The following is a 26,796-nucleotide window of genomic DNA, read 5'->3' on the forward strand; positions in this document are numbered from 1 at the left end:
AATTCCACCTGTAATAGATTCTTGATTCGAGGTGGAAGCCCATTCATCCCATCTGCTAATCTGAGACAGAAATGCTGTGTTGTTGTTGGAGTTAGCTCTGTAGTTGGTATTCTATTTATAAGCCAGTCATGGTGAATAAAACTACATTTTTTTATAATTAAATATATTTATTTTTAATATTCGTTCTCTAATTCAGTTAATCTCTGTAGAAATTCCACCTGTAATAGATTCGAGGTGAAAGCCCATTCATCCCATCTGCTAATCTGAGACAGAAATGCTGTGTTGGAGTTAGCTCTGTTGGTATTCTATTTATAAGCCAGTCATGGTGAATAAAACTACATTTTTTATAATTAAATATATTTATTATTAATATTCGTTCTCTAATTCAGTTAATCTCTGTAGAAATTCCACCTGTAATAGATTCTTAATTCGAGGTGGAAGCCCATTCATCCCATCTGCTAATCTGAGACAGAAATGCTGTGTTGGAGTTAGCTCTGTTGGTATTCTATTTATAAGCCAGTCATGGTGAATAAAACTACATTTTTTATAATTAAATATATTTATTATTAATATTCTCTAATTCAGTTAATCTCTGTAGAAATTCCCACCTGTAATAGATTCTTAATTCGAGGTGGAAGCCCATTCATCCCCATCTGCTAATCTGAGACAGAAATGCTGTGTTGGAGTTAGCTCTGTTGGTATTCTATTTATAAGCCAGTCATGGTGAATAAAACTACATTTTTATAATTAAATATATTTATTATTAATATTCGTTCTCTAATTCAGTTAATCTCTGTAGAAATTCCACCTGTAATAGATTCTTAATTCGAGGTGGAAAGCCCATTCATCCCATCTGCTAATCTGAGACAGAAATGCTGTGTTGGAGTTAGCTCTGTTGGTATTCTATTTATAAGCCAGTCATGGTGAATAAAACTACATTTTTTATAATTAAATATATTTATTATTAATATTCGTTCTCTAATTCAGTTAATCTCTGTAGAAATTCCACCTGTAATAGATTCTTAATTCGAGGTGGAAGCCCATTCATCCCATCTGCTAATCTGAGACAGAAATGCTGTGTTGGAGTTAGCTCTGTTGGTATTCTATTTATAAGCCAGTCATGGTGAATAAAACTACATTTTTTATAATTAAATATATTTATTATTAATATTCGTTCTCTAATTCAGTTAATCTCTGTAGAAATTCCACCTGTAATAGATTCTTAATTCGAGGTGGAAGCCCATTCATCCCATCTGCTAATCTGAGACAGAAATGCTGTGTTGGAGTTAGCTCTGTTGGTATTCTATTTATAGCCAGTCATGGTGAATAAAACTACATTTTTATAATTAAATATATTTATTATGTAATATTCGTTCTCTAATTCAGTTAATCTCTGTAGAAATTCCACCTGTAATAGATTCTTAATTCAGAGGTGGAAGCCCCATTCATCCCCATCTGCTAATCTGAGACAGAAATGCTGTTGCTGGAGTTAGCTCTGTTGGTATTCTATTTATAAGCCAGTCATGGTGAATAAAACTACATTTTTTATAATTAAATATATTTATTATTAATATTCGTTCTCTAATTCAGTTAATCTCTGTGAAATTCCACCTGTAATAGATTCTTAATTCGAGGTGGAAGCCCATTCATCCCATCTGCTAATCTGAGACAGAAATGCTGTGTTGGAGTTAGCTCTGTTGGTATTCTATTTATAAGCCAGTCATGGTGAATAAAACTACATTTTTATAATTAAATATATTTATTATTAATATTCGTTCTCCTAATTCAGTTAATCTCTGTAGAAATTCCACACCTGTAATAGATTCTTAATTCGAGGTGGAAGCCCATTCATCCCCATCTGCTAATCTGAGACAGAAATGCTGTGTTGGAGTTAGCTCTGTTGGTATTCTATTTATAAGCCAGTCATGGTGAATAAAACTACATTTTTATAATTAAATATATTTATTATTAATATTCGTTCTCTAATTCAGTTAATCTCTGTAGAAATTCCACCTGTAATAGATTCTTAATTCGAGGTGGAAGCCCATTCATCCCATCTGCTAATCTGAAGACAGAAATGCTGTGTTGGAGCTAGCTCTGTTGGTATTCTGTTATAAGCCAGTCATGGTGAATAAAACTACATTTTTATAATTAAATATATTTATTATTAATATTCGTTCTCTAATTCAGTTAATCTCTGTAGAAATTCCACCTGTAATAGATTCTTAATTCGAGGTGAAGCCCATTCATCCCATCTGCTAATCTGAGACAGAAATGCTGTGTTGGAGTTAAGCTCTGTTGAGTATTCTATTTATAAGCCAGTCATGGTGAATAAAACTACATTTTTTTATAATTAAATATATTTATTATTAATATTCGTTCTCTAATTCAGTTAATCTCTGTAGAAATTCCACCTGTAATAGATTCTTAATTCGAGGTGGAAGCCCATTCATCCATCTGCTAATCTGAGACAGAAATGCTGTGTTGGAGTTAGCTCTGTTGGTATTCTATTTATAAGCCAGTCATGGTGAATAAAACTACATTTTTATAATTAAATATATTTGTATTAATATTCGTTCTCTAATTCAGTTAATCTCTGTAGAAATTCCACCTGTAATAGATTCTTAATTCGAGGGTGGAAGCCCCATTCATCCCATCTGCTAATCTGAGACAGAAATGCTGTGTTGGAGCTAGCTCTGTTGGTATTCTATTTATAAGCCAGTCATGGTGAATAAAACTACATTTTTTATAATTAAATATATTTATTATTTAATATTCGTTCTCTAATTCAGTTAATCTCTGTAGAAATTCCACCTGTAATAGATTCTTAATTCGAGGTGGAAGCATTCATCCCATCTGCTAATCTGAGACAGAAATGCTGTGTTGGAGTTAGCTCTGTTGAGTATTCTATTTATAAGCCAGTCATGGTGAATAAAACTACATTTTTTTATAATTAAATATATTTATTATTAATATTCGTTCTCTAATTCAGTTAATCTCTGTAGAAATTCCACCTGAAATAGATTCTTAATTCGAGGTGGAAGCCCATTTCATCCCATCTGCTAATCTGAGACAGAAATGCTGTGTTGGAGTTAGCTCTGTTGGTATTCTATTTATAAGCCAGTCATGGTGAATAAAACTACATTTTTATAATTAAATATATTTATTATTAATATTCGTTCTCTAATTCAGTTAATCTCTGTAGAAATTCCACCTGTAATAGATTCTTAATTCGGGTGGAAGCCCATTCATCCCATCTGCTAATCTGAGACAGAAATGCTGTGTTGGAGTTAGCTCTGTTGGTATTCTATTTATAAGCCAGTCATGGTAGAATAAAACTACATTTTTATAATTAAATATATTTATTATTAATATTCGTTCTCTAATTCAGTTAATCTCTGTAGAAATTCCACCTGTAATAGATTCTTAATTCGAGGTGGAAGCCATTCATCCCATCTCTGCTAATCTGAGACAGAAATGCTGTGTTGTTGTTGGAGTTAGCTCTGTAGTTGGTATTCTATTTATAAGCCAGTCATGGTGAATAAAACTACATTTTATAATTAAATATATTTATTTTTTAATATTCGTTCTCTAATTCAGTTAATCTCTGTAGAAATTCCACCTGTAATAGATTCGAGGTGAAAGCCCATTCATCCCATCTGCTAATCTGAGACAGAAATGCTGTGTTGGAGTTAGCTCTGTTGGTATTCTATTTATAAGCCAGTCATAGGTGAATAAAACTACATTTTTTTATAATTAAATATATTTATTATTAATATTCGTTCTCTAATTCAGTTAATCTCTGTAGAAATTCCACCTGTAATAGATTCTTAATTCGAGGTGGAAGCCCATTCATCCCATCTGCTAATCTGAGACAGAAATGCTGTGTTGGAGTTAGCTCTGTTGGTATTCTATTTATAAGCCAGTCATGGCGAATAAAACTACATTTTTATAATTAAATATATATTTATTATTAATATTCGTTCTCTAATTCAGTTAATCTCTGTAGAAATTCCACCTGTAATAGATTCTTAATTCGAGGTGGAAGCCCATTCATCCCATCTGCTAATCTGAGACAGAAATGCTGTGTTGGAGTTAGCTCTGTTGAGTATTCTATTTATAAGCCAGTCATGGTGAATAAAATACATTTTTATAATTAAATATATTTATTATTAATATTCGTTCTCTAATTCAGTTAATCTCTGTAGAAATTCCACCTGTAATAGATTCTTAATTCGAGGTGGAAGCCCATTCATCCATCTGCTAATCTGAGACAGAAATGCTGTGTTGTTATTTGGAGTTAGCTCTGTGGTTGGTATTCTATTTATAAAGCCAGTCATGGTGAATAAAACTACATCTTTTTATAATTAAATATATTTATTTTTAATATTCGTTCTCTAATTCAGTTAATCTCTGTAGAAATTCCACCTGTAATAGATTCGAGGTGAAAGCCCATTCATCCCATCTGCTAATCTGAGACAGAAATGCTGTGTTGGAGTTAGCTCTGTAGTTGGTATTCTATTTATAAGCCAGTCATGGTGAATAAAACTACATTTTTTTATAATTAAATATATTTATTATTAATATTCGTTCTCTAATTCAGTTAATCTCTGTAGAAATTCCACCTGTAATAGATTCTTAATTCGAGGTGGAAGCCCATTCATCCCATCTGCTAATCTGAGACAGAAATGCTGTGTTGGAGTTAGCTCTGTAGTTGGTATTCTATTTATAAGCCAGTCATGGTGAATAAAGCTACATTTTTTTATAATTAAATATATTTATTATTAATATTCATTCTCTAATTCAAGTAGATAATATATGAGAGACCCTCCTCCTCATTATACTCCTCCTCCTCCTCCTCCTCTCACTAATATAATATACATTTCAAAAATATGTTAATTCCTACTACTTTCATCCCCACTTTATTCACCTAGTCATATATAGCTAGTAAGGTAGGTCTTTAGAAGAAAGTAAAGCGAATCTCTTATTCATCGAGAGTGATGCAATACAATAAGAAAAAAATAACTAATGTTGTTAGAAAGCTGATTCAAAAATATATTGATTTTCATCAATCTATTTCTCATCAAATAGTTTTAATTAATCAAAAAGATTTATTTTTGCCACTTAAAGAAGATTGTCATAGGATAACTGAGTTTTGTGCTGATTTTCTATTACAAAGGATTAATCTTTACGAGTTTGTGCGTGCATTGGGACATACATATTTTGCAAGTGAACTAACACACATTGTTCCATACCTGAGAGTAACGAAGAATTCAAAAGTTATAATAGAAATTTTAAAGGTGTTCGAGCGGTTCCATTTGGATGACGCTAGAGATCAGTTACTTCAAAGATTTAAAGACAAGTTACAACAACCCGGAGAAGTTAGAAGCACAATATCAAGAAAACATAGACCTCTTCGTCAATATCGTGCTCCGAAATATTTAAAAAACTATATTTTGTTTTAAGGTGAAAAATGTCAAGTGAGAATATTGAACTAATTAGTTCAGTAATATGTATTCATCAAGAATTTTATGAATCATTTCATGAGACTTATCAAAAACTTAGGCAGATGGAAAAAATATATTATGATATGATTCGTAAATATGAAAAAGGAATGAGTGCGTGTGCACAATATTATGAAAATTATGATACATTAGAATTATTCTCTGTAATGATAGACTTAGGCTTTATAAATCAAATAACATATTTAAATAAATTTGTTAAAGATCGGGGAATACCTTACGAACAAGTAACAGACGATGTAAACACTAACATAAATAGCAATTTAGTTAACCCGGATAATTCATCCAATAACTTAGTTGATGTAGAAGTACTAATTTAGTTAAAATTATATTTTAATAATAAAAGATGTTATAAATATTATATAGATTTTTATTCATTCATAAAAAAATTATCATACAAATATAAAACATTTGATAATGCACACATACAAGTTGACTTAGAATGATAAAAGCATTTTGGTGTTCCGATAGGCAAAGCAGGTTGTTCATCTATTTCAATCACTGGTTTTTTGGAATATTTCTTTACAAATTCTGCTTTTTCAGTTCCTTTAACATAAACAAATTCCACTTCAGGTTCTTCAGTGAGTTTTTCAATTATATTTGAAAAATAATGGTGAGGTGTAAATCCATCATTCCAGTTGATACAATGATGGTTTTTCATTAACCATACCGCCTGTCTGTGACATTCTGGTGACAGAAAGTCTAATGGATAGGGTTTCTTAAAGATATAATGTGATATTCTATGTCCATCAAAAGCTGCAAGTTCTTTAGGTAAAAAGGTGTTTTTCTCATCTTTAAATCCTTGTATATCCACAATCAACCTCATATTTTTAGTTCACTAAACTTTTTAATTAAACTTTTTTGTCTTGAGTAGTTTGCAATTTGTTCTTTCAATTTTTGTATTTTAAAAATAAAATTTTGTATTTCTAGTTGAAGTGTTGATGACATATCTACTACTACAGACACTATGTTTACTTATTTATATTAAATCTATGAGGGTGGGGGTAAAAGTTTATAATTGTTTGACAATCTTTGTTAAAGGATTGTAACTAAATAATTTATCATGTAAAATAAGACAATAAGCAGATGTGTCTTTTTTGATTGCACTGTTTGTTTCAAACTCAATTCTCATTACAACAGAACCCGTTTGAAGCGTTTCCTTTTGATGAGAACAATCAATATATGCAATTGGTGAAATCTCCTTGAATTTCTCAGGATTAAAAATGGGTTCATTAGAAGTACCATAATAAGAATAACGAAAATTGGCAAACATTTCATATAAAGATGAATATTTGTTCTCTTTGAAATTTAAATATAAGTCATGATAAGGATACCTTTCGGAATTTAAAAATATTCTAATATTTGTTAAATCTACATTGTCAAATTGACTCATATCTTTTTTAACATCTCCTTTTCGATTTTCTTGAAAGGCAATTATTACATGACGGGGAGCTTCCAGTTTGCTAGTTGTTTTTACAGGCCATGTGTGTCGTGTTGTTTCAGTTAGGGAAGAGTATTCAACAAGTTCCCAACTTCTAAATCCAATTAGTATATCTTTATTTGACTCCAGTATTCTAGTGAGTGCTAGTTGTTGTGGTATATCAACTGAAATATGTGGTACTTTCCAATAGATTTTATCGAAAGTAACTTTTGGGGTTTCTACAGTTGTAGATGGAGTTGTTACATCATCCTTAAAGAAAACTCCATCTAAGTCATTATTAGATCTAATAAGAACCAACTCTTGTTTCATGTTAATTATAATTTTTCTGTAATCTTCAAAGAATCCCATTAGCAGTTTTAGTGGTATAGATACGGAGAATTTTCCATTATCATCAACTAAAATTCTATCCTCTTCTTTTCTGTGTGGAAACCAACCTGCATTTTGCAGTTTTAAACTTTCATTTGTGTTACTGGATAGATAACTTTTTAATGTTGATGCTAGTCCTACATTTCTTAAGGTATCAATAGTAATACCATTTAACTCATAACGAATTTCTCTAAATAAGAAAGCTATACCATTGTTTGTAAATCGCAATCTCTTTGTATAATTTCCCTCTGTGTTTGTTAACTTTCCTTCGATATAAAGTAGGCTTTCTGATGGTAGAGTGTAAGCATCAAGTTCTTGGATTGGTATACGTATTTCATCATTATAATCAAATTTTGAAGAAATGTATGGTTGATAGGTATGTAATTCTGAACTAACAATAGAGTTATCAATATATAACTTTTCGTTTACATTTAATATGCTCATTATATTAAGACTTTAAAACCTAGCGATTTTAGAAAATTATGATTTTTTCGTGTTAATCGATTGGTGTTGGATTTGACACTGAATAATTTTTGTGTCAGTTTCTTTTTATAAGTTTTGATTTTTTTAGGAATAATAACTGGAGAATAATTTATATTACCTCTATTATATCTAACAACCATTTTATAAACCGTTTGTTTTTAAATGTAATCTTACTGTAATAGTCTCACCTCTGAAACTGATAAGATCTCCGTCTTGATCAACAATTTTTACTGTAATGTTGTTAATTGCTTTAACGCTGACTGGAAAATATAATATGGGTAAAGGAGATTCAACTATTTTATACCCTGGAGCTACAGCAGGATAAAATTGGTGAATAATATGAACAGGTTTTCCGTTATAAATGAACCAACACAGATATTACAATCAATGCAAATAGCGTTGACTTTACTTATATTAGCAACATTATCTGATTGATCTACTTTATCCGCTTCTATGATTCTACTTTTAAAACCTAGTATTTTTCCTATTGAATCATCTTTTGTAAAATCAATTTGTTTGCTACACATTAAGGTACATTTCAGGGTATTAGTATTAGGTTTTAATAAAAAAGCAACGTTTTCATATTCAAACACAGTTTTAACTTTGTCTTTTATATAGGTTTCTATATCAATTATATCATAAGTTCCATCTGGAATAACAATCACTTTATCACCTATATAAAGTTTATTGTGACCCTTTTCTATATTGGGTATAGTCATAAAAGTTTCAAAATCTGCTAAACCTAAGAAATATTGTTTCTCATCATCCAAATATATAGGTGGATTGAAATCAGCTGATAAAACTGAACTGTTTCCTGATATTGCTATTGTTGTAGACATTGTGTAAATGCTATTTTATTACATGTTGTTAGCTTATATATTATTTTTTAAGAATTTTAGAGAAAGTTGTCCGCAGTTGTATGAATTATTTTTTTGTTTATTTTCATATGTGTAAAATACTTTCACTTCACCATTTGAATTAAAATATTTTGAAAGTTCAAGAGGTGGTTTTAAATTTCCATAACTATCAAAGTATACAACATGATTATCATTTTTAATGTATGAAGTCAATGTGTTCCTTTATTTTGCTTCCTGTCTAAATTAACAACACCACACTCTTTTAAAGATATTGTATTTGGAAGTTCATCAAGCATAAATACACCTCTGAAATTAGGAATTTTCATTACCTTTACATACTTAATAATGTCAATATTTGTAAGCGGTCTACGTGGAAAACTTATGTTAATCTTTTGGTCTTTTTTTTTATACCAAGTTTACCACCTTTATACGGTTTTATAAAAAGTCCTTTTCCCTTATACGGTTTAATAAATAATCCCTTTCCCTTAGAAACATCCTCCATTGCAATATTATGTCTATGCATTTCTTCTAACTGCTGTTTAGATGCTTTAGCATCGTTGACTGCTTTGGCAATTCCTGCAGCACCTCCACCTAGTGCACCTAACGCTCCCAATATTGGGAGCAAAAGTGGTAAAAGTCCCCCAATTTTTTCAGGTGTTCGAATTATACGTTTTTTCTTCATGTTAAGCTTTCCACTTTTTTTATCCTTTTTCTTTTTTATACCCATTCCAAGCTTTCGTTTTCCCTTCATTATGGCAGCAACAGTTAATGCAGCTACTTTTTCACCGATTGAAGAATCCTTAGCTTTTACTCTATTCCAAGCCTGATCTCCTAACAGTTTATCAGATGCGTGTCTTTTTAATAAATCTTCAGATTGAGAGTATGCTATATCATGCTGTTTACAAGCAGCATCCAATGGATTTATACCAATATCCCCTCTGGCTATTCTCTTCTCCAATTTTGTACCCGGTCCACAGTAGTTATATCCTGGTATGTGAAATTCGAAGGGAAGGTTGGTAATTAATTTGTTTACTAAACCAAAACCTTTTTTTCGTCTCCTATTTATAGTTTTGTTCACACTGGAGTGATGCACAATCATTAAAACGTATTTAAATACGAAAAATAAACTATTGCTGCTAGGGTATAAATACTTTTACACACAATGGAATATATTAGTAATTTTAAAAATGAAGATCGAAAAACAAAAATTCTCTTTACCTATTAAGAACTATGATGAAAAAGTTTCACACAAACAATTTAGGAAACATGTAGCTTTGTTTGGTGGTGGCTCGAAAAGAGGATTAATTGTTGATTGTAGTGGAAGTGGTAAAACTAATGTTATGTTAACATTGCTTGAACATCCTAATGGTATTAGGTTCGAAAATGTTTATATATATTCAAAATCATTAGATCAACCGAAATATAAATATTTAAGACAACTATGCACAAGACACAACACAAAATAAAAATGAGTAACGAAAACACTGAAACCATAAAACTTATTTCAAGAACTTCTTGAAAGTACACAGTCTGTCGTAACTGCAGATGGTTTTATACTTGCTCCCTACTTTAACCTTCTACTGGTTGCATTCCTATCCAACCAGTTCTTTCTCATCATAAGTCATTGATCCTACTATATCCCCTCACCCTCCTTCACCCCTCATCCAAAACATCATTTTTTTTTTTTTACTAAACACCAAAAAACACCATTTTCCTTGAAAGTTCATTGACCTTTGGAGTGTAAAAACTGGTTCTCAAAGTTAATGCTTTTACAAGGTTCTCTTTCAGTTTCTTATAAATGGATAAATTTGAAATAGAATATATCGAAAATAAAACTTGAGTTCGTGCTGTACAGAGGTATAGAGAGACAACACAGGTATGATTTTGTGTATATATTATTACTATTTTTTCTATTTATTTATTATTTTGTTTTGTGTGTGCAATTTTTCCAGATATGGATTTTTTTCTACGCATTTTTGAATTCTTCGTGAACAGGCAACAGACCGAAGAAATAATTGATAAAAAATTAGATATTTTGGAGCAGAGAGATACCAACAACGTAGAAGGATTGGCTCCGGAAGATGTTGAAGATCCAAACGACTCCGGATGTGAAGATAATGTCGCATCTGACACCCATAAGGCGATTAGGGCAAAGTATATTGGTGTAACAGAGTATCAAGAAGCCCTAGAATCCGGAGTGTTTTGTGTCTTCAAACATTATGTGCGAGTCACGATAACTACTAACGTGTTGGGTACTTTTCGTCAGTTGGCACTGTGTGGAGAGTGTTATTATAGACACCAACTCATGGTTCCATATGGTTCCCATGAGCATATGTCTTCGCACTTCTCCACAAAACTGTTACCTGAAGAAATTAATAAAATGAAACGTGGTGGAAAATGTGCAGTGTGTACACTAACATATATTATAATGCATCCTACATGTTGCTATATTTGCAATGGGAAGAATTTTTCAGTGGAAATGTAGTAATATATAGGATGCATTATTTTATTTATTTTTGGTATGTATTATATTTTGTTTTATTATATTATATTTTTAAATTATATATTTTAGTTTTGTAATTAGTTATTAAGTTACTATTTTATAATTTTATTTGTATTGTTTAAATTATATATTTTAGTTTAGTAATTAGTTATTAAGTTACTATTTCTAAAATTTTATAATTTTATATACTAGTATAGTATTTAGTTAAACATTTGTAATAAGTATTTTTTTTATTTATTAATATGTGGTAATTTAGAAGGGTATATGCTATTATTTTAACGTAAAAATGTTTAATAGTTATATCTAGTAACATATACATATTTATAAGTAGATACTTCACAGTTATAGGGTAAATAGGTATATCCAAAGACTATTTAGGTTCATAAACAATGTTTTAATTTATATAAACAATATTTAATTATAAACAATATTTTAACTTTATAACCTAACTTAAAGTTGTTAAACTAAAATATACTTTATTCAGAATATGTATTTTGAATAAAAATATAAGCATCATTTTCTTTTTAGAAATTAAATCCTCTTTTTATGTGATTGTAAAAATGATGTCTAATTACATGTTCTTGAATCTGCACCAAATATGTATAACTTGAACAACACATTGGACATTTCATCTTTAAACCACTTTGTACATCATTCCATTTCAATATACAACTTAGACAAAGTGTGAACACGTATTTGGCATACAACTTTCATAAGAAATCAATCATTTCATAACAAATAGCACAAAAGCACTTTCATACTTTCTTGTACATTTTCATTTTTTAAAGTAGTTAAACTTTCTACTTCTTCTCTAGGAGGAGAGTCTAACACACTAAAAGATTGACGTTGAGCACTAAGAACAGATTGATCTGATAATTGCAATGGAAAAATTCTACTAAATCACTCATTTTAAATCAATTTTTAAATTATTATACTAGATATTATTCTTACTGATGTTGAAACTAGATATAAACGAAAATCTTAAGAATAAATAACAAAATATATTGGAAATAAAAAGGAGTAGGGGAAAGGGTAGAATTAGTAGTGGGGGGAGGAGGAGGAGTATAATGAGGAGGAGGGTCTCTCATATATTATCTACTAATTCAGTTAATCTCCGTAGAAATTCCACCTGTAATTGATTCTTAATTCGAGGTGGAAGCCCATTCATCCCATCTGCTAATCTGAGACAGAAATGCTATGTTGGAGTTAGCTCTGTAGTTGGTATTCTATTTATAAGCCAGTCATGGTGAATAAAACTACATTTTTTTATAATTAAATATATTTATTATTAATATTCGTTCTCTAATTCAGTTAATCTCTGTAGAAATTCCACCTGTAATAGATTCTTAATTCGAGGTGGAAGCCCATTCATCCCATCTGCTAATCTGAGACAGAAATGCTGTGTTGGAGTTAGCTCTGTAGTTGGTATTCTATTTATAAGCCAGTTATGGTGAATAAAGCTACATTTTTTTATAATTAAATATATTTATTATTAATATTCGTTCTCTAATTCAGTTAATCTCTGTAGAAATTCCACCTGTAATAGATTCTTAATTCGAGGTGGTAGCCCATTCATCCCATCTGCTAATCTGAGACAGAAATGCTGTGTTGGAGTTAGCTCTGTAGTTGGTATTCTATTTATAAGCCAGTTATGGTGAATAAAGCTACATTTTTTTATAATTAAATATATTTATTATTAATATTCGTTCTCTAATTCAGTTAATCTCTGTAGAAATTCCACCTGTAATAGATTCTTAATTCGAGGTGGAAGCCCATTCATCCATCTTGCTAATCTGAGACCTTAGAAATGCTGTGTTGGAGTTAGCTCTGTAGTTGGTATTCTATTTATAAGCCAGTCATGGTGAATAAAACTACATTTTTTATAATTAAATATATTTATTATTAATATTCGTTCTCTAATTCAGTTAATCTCTGTAGAAATTCCACCTGTAATAGATTCTTAATTCGAGGTGGAAGCCCATTCATCCCCATCTGCTAATCTGAGACAGAAATGCTGTGTTGGAGTTAGCTCTGTAGTTAGTATTCTATTTATAAGCCAGTCATGGTGAATAAAACTACATTTTTTATAATTAAATATATTTATTATTAATATTCGTTCTCTAATTCAGTTAATCTCTGTAGAAATTCCACCTGTAATAGATTCTTAATTCGAGGTGGAAGCCCATTCATCCCATCTGCTAATCTGAGACAGAAATGCTGTGTTGGAGTTAGCTCTGTAGTTGGTATTCTATTTATAAGCCAGTCATGGTGAATAAAACTACATTTTTTTATAATTAAATATATTTATTATTAATATTCGTTCTCTAATTCAGTTAATCTCTGTAGAAATTCCACCTCTAATTGATTCTTAATTCGAGGTGGAAGCCCATTCATCCCATCTGCTAATCTGAGACAGAAATGCTGTGTTGGAGTTAGCTCTGTAGTTGGTATTCTATTTATAAGCCAGTCATGGTGAATAAAGCTACATTTTTTTATAATTAAATATATTTATTATTAATATTCATTCTCTAACTCAGTTAATCTCCGTAGAAATTCCACCTCTAATTGATTCTTAATTCGAGGTGGAAGCCCATTCATCCCATCTGCTAATCTGAGACAGAAATGCTGTGTTGGAGTTAGCTCTGTAGTTGGTATTCTATTTATAAGCCAGTCATGGTGAATAAAACTACATTTTTTTATAATTAAATATATTAGAGAATTATGGCACGCGCCGATAGTGGCAGTCACTAATAAAAACATTCTTATTCTGACATTGTTGACAGTTACGCATGCGCAGTTTTAACGACAAATAAGGACGGTCACTAATAAAATAAAACCCTTCCTTATTTGTGACAAGATAGTGAAAGGCAGTATTTTGTCACTATTCATGTCGTTATTTTAGGCGCATGCGCAACAAATTTTTATACAGATCTGTGGGTGCGCCTTCGTTTATGATCTTAAGATCAGAACCTGTAGAGCGTCGCGTCGTGTCAGAACAGTGTCAGAACGTGTGTTACTTTTTAACTTTTTGCCTTTTGCTGTTTTTGTTGCCTTTATTTTTAATAATGAATAGCTGTAATAAGTCTACTAGGTTGCGATTCACCTACGAAGACGACCTAGTATTATTGCGGGAGTTTTTAAATGTCAACCCCATAATAAACCTACAAGGATGGGAAATTATTCAATCGAATGTGGCCATCACAACGGGCAAAAATTATTTAATAAAAACGCTGAAACAGCACGTTCAACGCCTAATTGAATTGTTCTTAAATAAAATTAAAGTTGACGAAATTAGGTAAGTCAAAACCATTAATTCAAATGTAAATACACCCCTATAAACAAAGTTTTTTTTAGATCGGGAATTGAGGAACCCCCCTGTGAAAAAAATATTTTGCTCCAGGAAGTAAGTTCCCTTGTACAGGAACATAAATATGATTTTAGAAAAAAGAGATCCACATCATCGTCCTCATCTAAGGATCACATGATCATGGAAATGGGGAAGAAACCACGAGAAGCCTGTCCCCAAACATTTGGAGAGATAGAAGAAGGATTGGTGGAAGAGGAAGTTATTAATGAGGTTCCAGCACCAATGGCTGTAGATGAGCACTGCTATTTTAGTAAGTTTAATCTTGCAAATAGAAAACAAAGTAATGAAATATTAGAATGTTATTAACTTATGTTTATATTGTCTATGTATTAGGGGTTAATAATTCAAATTTTTAGACTACCACAAATGAAAATCCTACTTTTTTATTGTTTATTATTAGTTCATCAACTAATTTTAGTTGTTCTGATAGACTGATTATTACTCTTTTTAGTTCACGAAGAGGCACCTCAAGAAGAGATTATAGTGGAAGAAATAACTAAGCCTACAGTTCCTCCCACCCCTAGCACTTCCAAGCAGAGTAAACCAACTCCTGCTAGTAGAAAAAAAATCTTAGGTAGGCTTTACCTATAGTTCCTTATAATTATTACTATGTGTATACCCATATCATGATTTTTAGAGCCAGTTATTTTTTAAGTAAATTATATTATAATATTTTAGTTATCCTTAAATATTTTTTATAGGTCAAACTAGAAAAAAAGAGCCCTTGAGAAAAAATGCCCTGCTATATCTACAAGAGAAAAATGAGAGGGAAAATAATATTAAAATTAAAGAACTCGAGTTGGAGGAGAGAAAGATTTTAATTGAAGAGGAAAAACTTTCGCTAAAACGAGAAGAAATGCGGTTACGAGAAAAAGAGTCGGAACTACACCACAAAGAGGTGATGGCTAAATTAGAGGCTGAAAAAAATCGTGGCGACCTAGACATTGCAGAAAGAAAACTATCAATACAATTGATGCAATCACAGCAAAAGTTGATTGACCAATTGCTCCACAAGGAATAAAATGTTTTTTTCTACATAGATTATTTTATTTTTTTCAGTCGCTTTTTTTTTAGTTATTAGTATTTAGTTTTTTTTAGTTCACTTAAATTAGTTGTAGGTATGTTAGTTAAGTAAAATGTAGTTGTAAAAATAAAAAATTGTTATAGAAAAGTAGGTTTATTATTGAATTCCAAAATATACATTTATGTTTGGTGGTACAATATTAAAATATGTTGCCGTCTGGCTTCCATAAAGACATGTATGACAGTTCGTCAATAGCACTGTTGTTTTATACATTGACTCGACATCTTGCATGAGAAGCTTCTGGTTTTTTCTAAAATCTATGAATGCGAACTGTCCTACTACTTTTTGGAAGCCCCATTCAACAGATACCCTCAACCTTTTCATTGACTGGTTAAACTGCTCTTGATACGGTTGTAGATCTGCAGGTCTGCCTTGGTATGGTGTTATTAGTAAATCCATTAAACCATAGGCTTGGTCTCCATATAAAGAAAATTTTTCACCAGGACCGAAATTAGCTACATGCTCTAGCTCATTATATAGTCCTGATTCCCGAAATATTCCAGCATCGTGTCTTCGGCCTGGAAATGCACCTTTTAGGCCTACAATAATCCCATCTGGATACAGCACAGACTGGTATTTAAGGCAATGGAACCTTTTGTGCCCTGAATAATAATTTTCTTGTTCCACTGATGGACGGCATATTTGTCTTGGAGTGCCGTCAATAAAGCCCCAACAGTTTTGCATAGCACCACCTTTTGCATGAACAGCCTAAAGATAAAAGTAAATAAACAACTGGGAAGTGTAAGTGTTACATTAAACGGATCTTAATTAATTATATAAAACTGATCTACTAACCTGGGAGTAATATGTCATTTTATTTCTATCCAACCATTGTAGGTCTTGTAAATTATTTAACAATCTTCCATTATTTGCCAGAATTATATCTGTTGTAGCTCGAACAACTTCAGATATTGATTGTGGGGATAAACTGAAGATGGATCTGCAAAATCCAGATCGAGAAATCTGTTATTATAATTAGCTACAGCGTTATATTGAATTAGGTTAAAGAAACTAGCAAAATTCATCAATGAAGAGATGTTTTCTCACGTTAATTGAATTAATAAACAAAATCAGGTAAATTAAAATCTCCAGTAAATAAAATATTAGAATTGTAGAGTAATCTGTACATTGTTTCAAAAGTTGAAATTATAATCCAGAAATTTTTGCATTAGGTGGAATATATACAATAAAAACATAAAATATATAAGGAGTAGTTTGACGTAATTTTTAAGGCTAAGACGTCAATATTTATTGGAAGTTCGGATAAAACAATCTGTGATACCGAAAATATATTTCGAACTGCTAAGACCACACCACCACCCCTGCTATACGACAATTGCGCATAATTTCGATCTTTCCGGAAAACATTATATCTAGCGTCAAACAACTCCGTATCTAAAATATCTGAGTTTAACCATGATTCACTCAAGGCAATAATATCGAAGTCCGTACACAAAATTGCATTATAAATCTCATTTGTTTTACTTCGCAGGCCTCACACATTCTGGTAATAGACCGAAATCGTTTTATTTGTATTGTTTTTAATATATTTAGATCTGTTCCTAAGACAAGTATAATTATCAGAAAGTACGCGCCGTTCAGACACAGATCTATACTCCGTTTCCCCTATGAAATTCACTAATTGCTACTTAGATGGTAGTATCTCAGATTTAACATTTTCCAAATTTTGGCTTGTAAACATAATCATTCTGTGGTCCCAGGCAGCGTGACTTATGGCGATGCCAATTTTTTGTTTCTCTTTTAAATTCAAAACAGTTACTACCTTATAATGGATTTTATCAGCTTTACATTCCTTGACTGTGTGCTCCTCAGAGCACAGTGGACAACACTGAGAACTTGAATTTTTAGAAGTATGATTGTAACCATTACATTGAAAACAGCGAGAAATATCTAAGGATTCATAAATAGTACAGGTGTCTAAACCTACGTTTAACTTACCGATCCCTAACATATTCTTGAACGTGACAGAGTCAACCTGCAGTTTGGCTTGATATATATGTTTATTACGTTTAGTAGCCCACACTTTTAAAACTTTCAACTGGGCCTGATCGGCAATAAGATGCTTTTGCTGAAAACTAATTAACTTGATGAGGCTGTCCTCTTCATAATGTTTAGAAAGACCAACAATCTTAATCACTGTTGGTCGTTTTCACTTCGTATCTATCCGGGACGGCTTCTCTGAGACAAAGAATGAAATCTTGATGCAACATCGGGATTTGTACTGAGCACATAACCACCATTAGCAACTGGCTTAACTTTCTCAAATGCAATATGAGTAATACTATTTGATTCGATTTTCTGCATTATATCCAACTTGGTCACCAAATTCGGTTGGTCCTGATTTCTCGGTTTGACAATAATCTTTCTAGAAGGGATCGACTTAACCATCTCTGAATATTTTGGGTAAGTGATCTGATGTTCATTAGATCCACCTGGTGCAATATCAGCTTTTGAACCGCATTTAGAGCAAGGTATGAATTTCATTTTTGCTGTTTCGTTCATTTATCAATAAAACTCTTCATTAAGTCATCACACTTACTCTGCAACATATCTTTCATTTTGGTTTTCGTAACATCGAACAAACTCTGCATGGCTACGCGACACTTCAATTATATTCCATTATTAGAATTCAAGGTGCTGATCCATTCAGGTGAAACTGACGCACAATCGGCGTGAAATTTTTTCCGGCAAATTCCTCCACACGTTATCATCGGCCTCCGCGCCGAGGAATCACAAAAACCACACTTGGACATTTTTAGAATTAAATTATCCCTCAAAGAATAAAACTGCACTGCATGCACAAATTTTGGAATAATTACTTGATTTCATAATCACTATATTATTCTCTAAACTTCGACGAATCTGTCGATATTAAATTTGAAGTAAAATACTTCGTAAAACAACTACAATTTATAAAATTTTACGGAGCGATTTCTGCCTGCACATTTGCTACGAGTCCACCGGAACGAATTGAATAAATATATTTCCGCTCCTCACTTCAAACTCGAAGACTACAGAACAGTTAATAAACTTATATCTTTACAAAACCTATATCTTTACAAAAATTATGAAACAGGTGGCCAAATATTTACGCATTAAGAACATTTTATTAGTAATATATCTGGATGACATTTTAATTATAGCTCAGAACAAACTTGAAGGTGAAATTAATATCAAATTTGTGGTTAATCTTTTAAACACTTTAGGTTTCATTATTAACACAGAAAAATCCAATTTAATCCCGTCCCAAACAATAACTTACCTAGGGTTTTCTTATGACGTGAATAAAATGATTTTTTCGTTATCAATAAAGAAAATACTTTCACTAAAAACCCTAATTATCAAAACGTGTAAAAAATCTATTGTTACGATCAGAGACTTTGCGAAAGTTATTGGAGTGTTGGTGGCGGCAGCCCCAACGATCCCACACTGTCGTCATCATATTAAAATATTAGAACGTGAAAAATTTAAAGCCCTTAAAGGAAAAACATATAATAGTACAATGGTACTTTCTCATCACATAAAAAATACTTTAGATTGGTGGATCCAAAATATAAATTTTTCTGAAAACATTAAACCTAAAGTTTTTTCTTTAGAAATATTCTCTGATGCGTCCCCTACAGGATGGGGCGCTTATTGCAATGACATGAATGCAAGGGGTTTTTGGCAGGAATCAGAAAAATTACAACATATTAATTACCTTGAAATACAAGCTGCTTTTTACGGCTTAAAATCTTTTACCAAAACAAAAAAGAATATTCGAATTTTGTTAAGAATTGACAATAAAACCGCCATAGCCTGTATAAATCGGGGTGGGAGCGTAAAATATCGAAACCTTAGCGAGATAACCTATCGGTTTTTATCGTGGTGTGAACAGAATAAAACAACATTATTTGCTTCCTACATTCCTTATAAAGAAAATACAGAAGCTGACAGGGGATCAAGAGAAAAGTCGATTGGATCTGAATACGAATTACATAAACAGATTTCTAACAAAATAATTAGAGTTTTTGGGGAACCGGAAATAGATCTTTTTTAACCGGAACTAACCTTAATAAAAAATGTAGTAGATATATTTCTTGGGTTCCTGACCCAAATTCAGTAGCAGTAGATGCTTTTACAACTTCTTGGGCAAAAACTTACTTTTATGCCTTCCCCCCATTCTCAATGATATCCAAAACGCTAGAAAAAATTATTCAGGAACAAGCCACTGGCATATTGGTAGTACCTATGTGGCCATCGCAGCCATGGTACCCTTTGTTTATATCATTATTAGTTGAAAAGCCATTATTGTTTAAACCTAAGGAAACTTTACTTCTTTCTCCCTTTAGAGAGCCTCGTCCTCTACAGAGAACACTTTTAATAAAAAATGTAGTAGATATATTTCTTGGGTTCCTGACCCAAATTCAGTAGCAGTAGATGCTTTTACAACTTCTTGGGCAAAAACTTACTTTTAAGCCTTCCCCCCATTCTCAATGATATCCAAAACGCTAGAAAAAAATATTCAGGAACAAGCCACTGGCATATTGGTAGTACCTATGTGGTAGTACCTATCGCAGCCATGGTACCCTTTGTTTATATCATTATTAGTTGAAAAGCCATTATTGTTTAAACCTAAGGAAACTTTACTTCTTTCTCCCTTTAGAGAGCCTCGTCCTCTACAGAGAACACTTTTAATAAAAAATGTAGTAGATATATTTCTTGGGTTCCTGACCCAAATTCAGTAGCAGTAGATGCTTTTACAACTTCTTGGGCAAAAACTTACTTTTAAGCCTTCCCCCCATTCTCAATGATATCCAAAACGTAACATTAAGCAAAATTGATATTACTAACATAGACACTACTTCATCAGACAAAATTGAAATTCGAATCTCTGCAAAACTAAAAACTTCAGCCCCTTACAAAAAACAACCTGTCTTAACGTTTCCTTTTTTCGACAAACCAGAATTATGTGTATAACCTCTACTCTCAAACACTATATACAAGTCACAAAACATATTCGCTCAACTTGCACTTCACTATTTATAACACATAAAAAACCTTACCATACCGCGACAACACAGACCTTGAGTAGGTGGATCAAGTTAGCACTAAAAAACAGCGGCATAAATGTTAGTGTTTTCACGGGATATAGTGTTCGCCATGCGGCAACGTCCGCGGCTTACAAATCAGGGGTAAATATAAATGTCATTAAAAATACAGCGGGATGGAGCCCAAATTCAGATGTTTTCTTTAGGTTTTATAATCGTCCTCTAGGCACGCCTAATGAGATTTTTGCTAATTTCATATTAAATTTAGATTTAGTTTAACGTTCATAATATATAGTTTATAGTAAATAAAGAAATTATTCTTCTTTCTTTGTAATATGTATTTAAAATATCGCTGATTTTTTCCATACCGGACGATATAATTTTTTTTTTATTATGTTTTTTCTGTTACGTTTCATTATATTATATTATACCTTATTCTAAGCCTAGCTATTGCTATAAATGTAATCACGTATTAATAAATTGTTTTTTGATTTTGTTGAAAATATTATTGGTTGGTATTGAGAGTGATTACCGCAAAATTGCACTGGCTAGCTTTTAACCGCTGCAAGGTAATCATATCGGAAGACAAGCGAAGGAAAATTAATAGATTAATCATAATTTTTCGAGCTTGTCTTCCGATATGATTACAACCCACCCAACCACCTACCCCGTGGGAACAATTTTGCTTGAAAACAGAATTATTCAGGCCGGCGGGACGGGGCAATGGGTCGGAGAGGCGATAAAAAACTGTTTATATTTCTTTTAAAACGTATCGATGGATGTGAATCAGCAAAAACTACAAGGTAATCATATCGGAAGACAAGCTCGAAAAATTATGATTAATCTTCATACAGGTAAGTATTCGATTAATCTATTAATTATTTCATGATCGGTATATAATTTTTGGATTAAATTCTAAATGGAATATTTGATTTGGACATTTGTTTTTTTTTATAGTATGAACAAGAAAAAGCCGATTTAAACATTGACAAATTGCTGTCATCATACACTGATTGACAAATAATAAAATACAAATTAGGATTAAAATGTATACATAAATGTATCAACAGTACATTGTAATAAATTTTTGTTAAAAATGTTATCGTATACGCATAATCAAATGTTGGCACCCGAATAACGGCACGACTCAGTGCATTAAATAGCGCCGTAGTGGCAGGATTGTATGGTATAGTCAATAATTTTATTTTATTTTTTAAATATATGTTGGTGTTGCACCGGATTCGGTTAAAGGATTTTTTTTGCATTACAAAAAACTGGCACTGCGGATCTATTATTTTCTCTGCCTGGTGTAAATGTAACGACATTTGGTTATGCGTATAACCTATAGGCGTTACTATAATATCAAATAGAAAACATTCATGTTGACCTAATGAACAGTTTATATAATAATTGTCAATATCGGAACCATTTAACGTTGAAGTAAACACCAGGTCAAAAGTTATTTCTTTGCTATTGTTGTGCAAAAGGCAATTGATCCCGTTAAAGAGTTTAAACCTCCAATCGTCAAGATAGTGAGATCGTTTTCTTCTGAGTCCGCAATCGCATTAGCGTCTATTGTGAACGTTGCCATATGTTGATTTTCGGGAGCATCGGCGGCGGTGAAATTATCGGCAGCTTCTTCGTAACTGAATGCATTTTTAAAAAAATCGGACATATCACCGTCCTCCAGGACCTTTTCAAATGTTACCTTTACTGCGCCAATTTACAGCAGCGTAGAGCTCTCTATTTGTGGACAATTTGTGATATAATGAATTTTATACCCGAAAAACGATTCCATCACACGATCCAACTGGACACAACTGAGCCGGTATAAACACACACTCGATTTGTCACTCACGCTGCATTGTTTGTTATCATATAAATTTTTCATCATTATCATATACATACACAAAAACATAGTATCATCTGAAGTCCATTCTGTAGTAGATGGCACCGCCGCTGCTAGTGTCGAGATCGTTGTAGTAGCCGCAGAAATAAGTCTGGGGAGTATATCGTGCCAGTGTTCGTGTGCTATTTTCAATTCCAGTGAAGCCTTGGATAATAGATGGTCTATTTGACCACCAATCAAAGATCCATAATTGGAAGTGTAATCGGTGTGGTGTTCAATGCTTCTAATTTCATTGTTGTTGTATTGCGTATTGGTGTTAGCGGCGTTGCTTTGTAACTCATTGTAAATTATTTCGCTTGTTACAGCTGTAGAGTCCATTAAAGTTGATTCTTCTATTGGAAAAAAAAGACGATGCGTCGCTATCACCAGAGGAGTTAAAAACTATACTGTCAAAGTTCAACATCTTCAGAGCAGTGCTAGTTTTGATGGTGCTGGTGTCGTCAAAGTCGAACTCCACGGCAATGTTACTGTTGATGCTTGTGGTGTCTTCGGCAGCGGCGGCAGGCCATGTTACTGGAGAACTTGGTGAATGATTTATACTAAAATCAATGAGACTCGACAGCTCCAAATCTGTACCAGTTACACGTCAGTTTATTATAGCCTGAAAAAAAAGACACTACCATTTTTGATATTATAGATAGGTACTACTCTGCTTGCTATTCGTCTTTATAAAATTACAAATTATTACTTACATTATTTTTGTGATATTCTGTAAGCACGTCTGTAAAATCGGTCAGGACTTGCTTAGTTTTTTCTGTCAGTACGTGGTCGGTCTCCATATCAACTTCTTGTCTCTTTACGAATTTTTGGCATAGGAACCAAAAACGCTAGGACACTTAATTTCCACAACGTAATCTTTTGAGATACCATCAGGTGAGGCTCCGAGGACAGGCAACAAAGGCATTGTAAAAAAACCGCACTCTTGAAATTTACACTTTAATTCGGCACACTTTAACACTTTTTTTTCTAATAGTCTTCCCCTCTTCATGAATTTGTTGTCCCTCATTTTGTAAGCACCTATTATTGATTCTACTAAAGTGCCCTCTGGAGTTTTGCAATGTGCAACTTCAAATATTTTGGAAGCTGTGATTCTTCCAAATCGAAGCTCACGCCATAAGGGGTTTTCCGATTGAGCCCTCGTCTTCTTTTCTGCTTCAGAACAAAGAGAGTTGTTCATTTGTGGCACAGCAAATTTTATGAAATCGTCACACTCTATACCCTTGCTTCTGAATTGCAACATTACCTTATGTAATGACAGTTTTTCAAATGACTCTTCATATGTCTCAGAAGTATATTTAAACAGACGACCTGTCAACTTGGAACTTTCTCCAAGACTAGTTAGCTCGTTTCGAAATGAAAGAACATCACAAACTGGAGGGTTGACACTTTTTTTTGGAAAAATCCTTGGCTGTTGTGAATTTAAGTGACGTTCCTATACCAGATAGCCGTAGTTTTTTCCAATCAGAAGTAACTTCTGTTGGTGAAGGTTCTTCTGTCCGGCGATGCATCCACATTAGAAATGCAAGAGCGTGCTTACAACCACCTACGAGAAATAAAACAAAAAAAATAAAAAATGTCAATGGTGGCTTGTATATTAAATTAGGTGTACCTGCAGCTGATGCACAGTCTTTGCACTCGACGCTTAGAATAGTTTCGTTGAATTAGAATAGATAATTTTTAGAACGGATTCTATGCTCCGGGCAAATCTTGCATTGCACAGTACAGAATGGACCTTCTCGTTTAAGCTCAACATATCCAACAGCACTGTCCTCAAATTCTTTACGAGACGCCCTAAAAATAATAAATAATTATGTTGGTATGGACATAAAATGAAATTATTACAAGCCCTGCCTTTTACCTGCAGGACTAGTAAAACAAGATAACCTCAAACGGTTTTTGAATCTTTTAGGTATTATAATATACATACCTAGGAACAAAAAGGCAATTACTATTTTACATAAATCAGTACTTACATTGCTGCTTTTACACCTTTAATTTCAGCTGAATTAAAACATTCGTCCTTTTTTAAACGGTTATTTAGCTCGACCCGTACGGTATTTATTTATTTGTTTGTTTATTTGGGTCAAAATTAGAAATTGAAATTTAAGTACCTTCCTGTTGTCAGATTGATCTGAAATTTGGTACACACCTTTAGTTCCCATGACAATACAATATAGTAATATCAATAACATTGTAAATCTAAGATGGCCGCCGGTACAAAATGGCGGATTTCATATTTTTCCGCAACCCCCTCAATATGGGTATCAAATGAAAGGGCTACACTAGTAGAATACTGTGATTATGACAAAATTTAAAATCCAAGATGGACGTCGTTACAAAATGGCGTATTAGGTGAGGGCATGAGTAGTCGTGTCCAGAACAGTTGTGTCCAAGATTGTGTGACGTTAGAAGGACAGATAAAAAAAATAGGTGATTAGATGTACCTACGTAGTTAGCGGTAGCTTTACCACCCAAGTTAAGGTAATAGGTTAAAACGTGCTGAGGACTGTAGGGTGGCTAAAAATGTAATGTCGCAAGCGTTTTCCCCTCAAGATTGGGCGCCTCTTGTTGTATATTATAGCCTTGCCCCTCTACTGGACCTCTGGGGGGGTCGACCGTTAAAATGTCCATTACTCGTGAGAACATCATGGAAACAATAAATAAAAAACAAACAACAATAAAAACGAAACTGCTACACAACGAAAAAGCAGGCTCGAAAAGGCGAAAGAAAAGTATAGAACGAAACGTGCAAAAGAAAGTAAAAATGAAACCTATAGTCGACTACAGAAACGAAGAGAACGGTTAGCAACAGAAACACCTGAGCAACATGATGCCAGGTTAATAGCACAACGTGAGAGGCAAAGGCAGCTGGTAGAGTCAGAAACACCTGAGCGTCATGAGTTCAGGCTAGCATCACAACGTGACAGACAGAGAGAGTTGTTAGCGGCAGAAACACCTGAGCGTCATGAGTCTAGGCTGGCATCACAACGAGAGAAAGACAAAGAGAGTTGTTAGCGTCAGAAACACCTGAGCGTCAGATTGTAATAAATTATCAGGTAAAAAACCATGTAATAATGATGCACTAAGTGAATTAAATAGAATGAGGAATATTCGGTAGGCATTTCCGTTAAATACTAAAAACTAGGAAATAAAAAATCGGTAAAAAACTTTTAAGTTAAACGGTTTTATCTTATGTGCACTGAAAACTAGAAAATAATAATAACAATTCGGTATTTTGAACTTCTAGTTCAGAAATATTTTAGTACTAGGCAGAATAGCTTTTAGGCATATTAGACTAAAATAAAACGTGGGGCCCATTAACTATTGCTGTAATACTTTCTTCTATACTAAGTGTGGATTGCATCGACTTACTATAATCGTAACTGGAGATTTTGACAATCAATAACCAGCCGTGGCGGCTTCACCAGCGAACGCTGAGCTCATGATCTACCAAAGTATAAAGATATGCTTTGCCATAGGTAGGATTTCAGAGGGGCCCCACGTTTTTATTTTAGTCTAATATGCCTAAAAGCTGTTCTGCCTAGTACTAAAATATTTCTGAACTAGAAGTTCAAAATACCTAATTGTTATTATTATTTTCTAGTTTTCAGTGCACATAAGATAAAACCGTTTAACTTAAAAGTTTTTTTACCGATTTTTTATTTATGTATTCCATTACCATGAACATATCTACAGAAGGTAGATTGTTTGTGGAAGCTTTTACAAATCCTTCGGCGGCCATAACTAATTAAAAACACTATTTTACTAGGCAGAATAAAACAAATTACTAGATTTCGTCGCAATTTCTAACACAAAGCTAAAACCACGCTGAACAACAAGTCGAAAATGAGAAATGGATATTATGTTAACAACCAGGACGGCGCACAGTGGACTGTAAAGGGAAACTCGGACATTCGCTTTAATTTTTTAGAAACACACTGTATGTAAAAATTTTAGTAAAAAATTGTTCACTGAACGTTTTATACTTATAATCAAACCCAAATAAATAATTAAAATTAGTGAAACACAAAATTTATTGATTAATTTTGTGTTTCACTAATTTTAATTATTTATTTGGGTTTGATTATAAGTATAAAACGTTCAGTGAACAATTTTTTACTAAAATTTTTACATACAGTGTGTTTCCTATATACAATATATAGGGAACATAACAAAACAACTTGAAATCAATAAAAAATGTTGCTTTTCACTA

General features: G+C 32.5%; 3 protein-coding genes across 3 annotated transcripts; 1 reads left to right on the forward strand and 2 right to left on the reverse strand.

Moving 5' to 3' along the window:
* Positions 1–6,534: 6,534 nt before the first annotated feature.
* LOC115877208 lies at positions 6,535–7,773 on the reverse strand. Its single transcript, XM_030893366.1, has one exon. The coding sequence runs from the start codon at positions 7,771–7,773 to the stop codon at positions 6,535–6,537; it is 1,239 nt and encodes a 412-aa protein (XP_030749226.1).
* A 5,451-nt stretch (positions 7,774–13,224) lies between these two features.
* LOC115877036 lies at positions 13,225–15,563 on the forward strand. Its single transcript, XM_030893100.1, has 4 exons — positions 13,225–14,467; positions 14,527–14,789; positions 14,991–15,113; positions 15,241–15,563. Exons 1-4 carry the CDS (start codon positions 14,079–14,081, stop codon positions 15,558–15,560), a joined length of 1,095 nt encoding a protein of 364 aa, XP_030748960.1. The 5' UTR covers positions 13,225–14,078; the 3' UTR covers positions 15,561–15,563.
* Positions 15,564–15,719: 156 nt separating this feature from the next.
* On the reverse strand, positions 15,720–16,542 carry LOC115877037 (protein ALP1-like). The gene is made up of 2 exons (XM_030893101.1): positions 16,419–16,542; positions 15,720–16,331 (listed from the first exon to the last, which is right to left on the reverse strand). Exons 1-2 carry the CDS (start codon positions 16,434–16,436, stop codon positions 15,720–15,722), a joined length of 630 nt encoding a protein of 209 aa, XP_030748961.1. The 5' UTR covers positions 16,437–16,542.
* Positions 16,543–26,796: the final 10,254 nt, after the last annotated feature.

Source organism: Sitophilus oryzae, unplaced genomic scaffold, assembly GCF_002938485.1.
Source record: "Sitophilus oryzae breed Bouriz unplaced genomic scaffold, Soryzae_2.0 scaffold_1442_pilon_pilon, whole genome shotgun sequence".
Lineage (NCBI taxonomy): Eukaryota > Metazoa > Arthropoda > Insecta > Coleoptera > Curculionidae > Sitophilus > Sitophilus oryzae.

Excerpts from the sequence above, each read along its gene's own strand:
- LOC115877208 (XM_030893366.1), bottom strand. The coding sequence starts at position 7,773 with ATGAGCATATTAAATGTAAACGAAAAGTTATATATTGATAACTCTATT.
- LOC115877036 (XM_030893100.1), top strand. The coding sequence starts at position 14,079 with ATGCGCAACAAATTTTTATACAGATCTGTGGGTGCGCCTTCGTTTATG. Across the intron at positions 14,790-14,990 it reads AGATGAGCACTGCTATTTTA|TTCACGAAGAGGCACCTCAA; the intron begins GTAAGTTTAATC and ends TACTCTTTTTAG. Across the intron at positions 15,114-15,240 it reads TAGTAGAAAAAAAATCTTAG|GTCAAACTAGAAAAAAAGAG; the intron begins GTAGGCTTTACC and ends TATTTTTTATAG.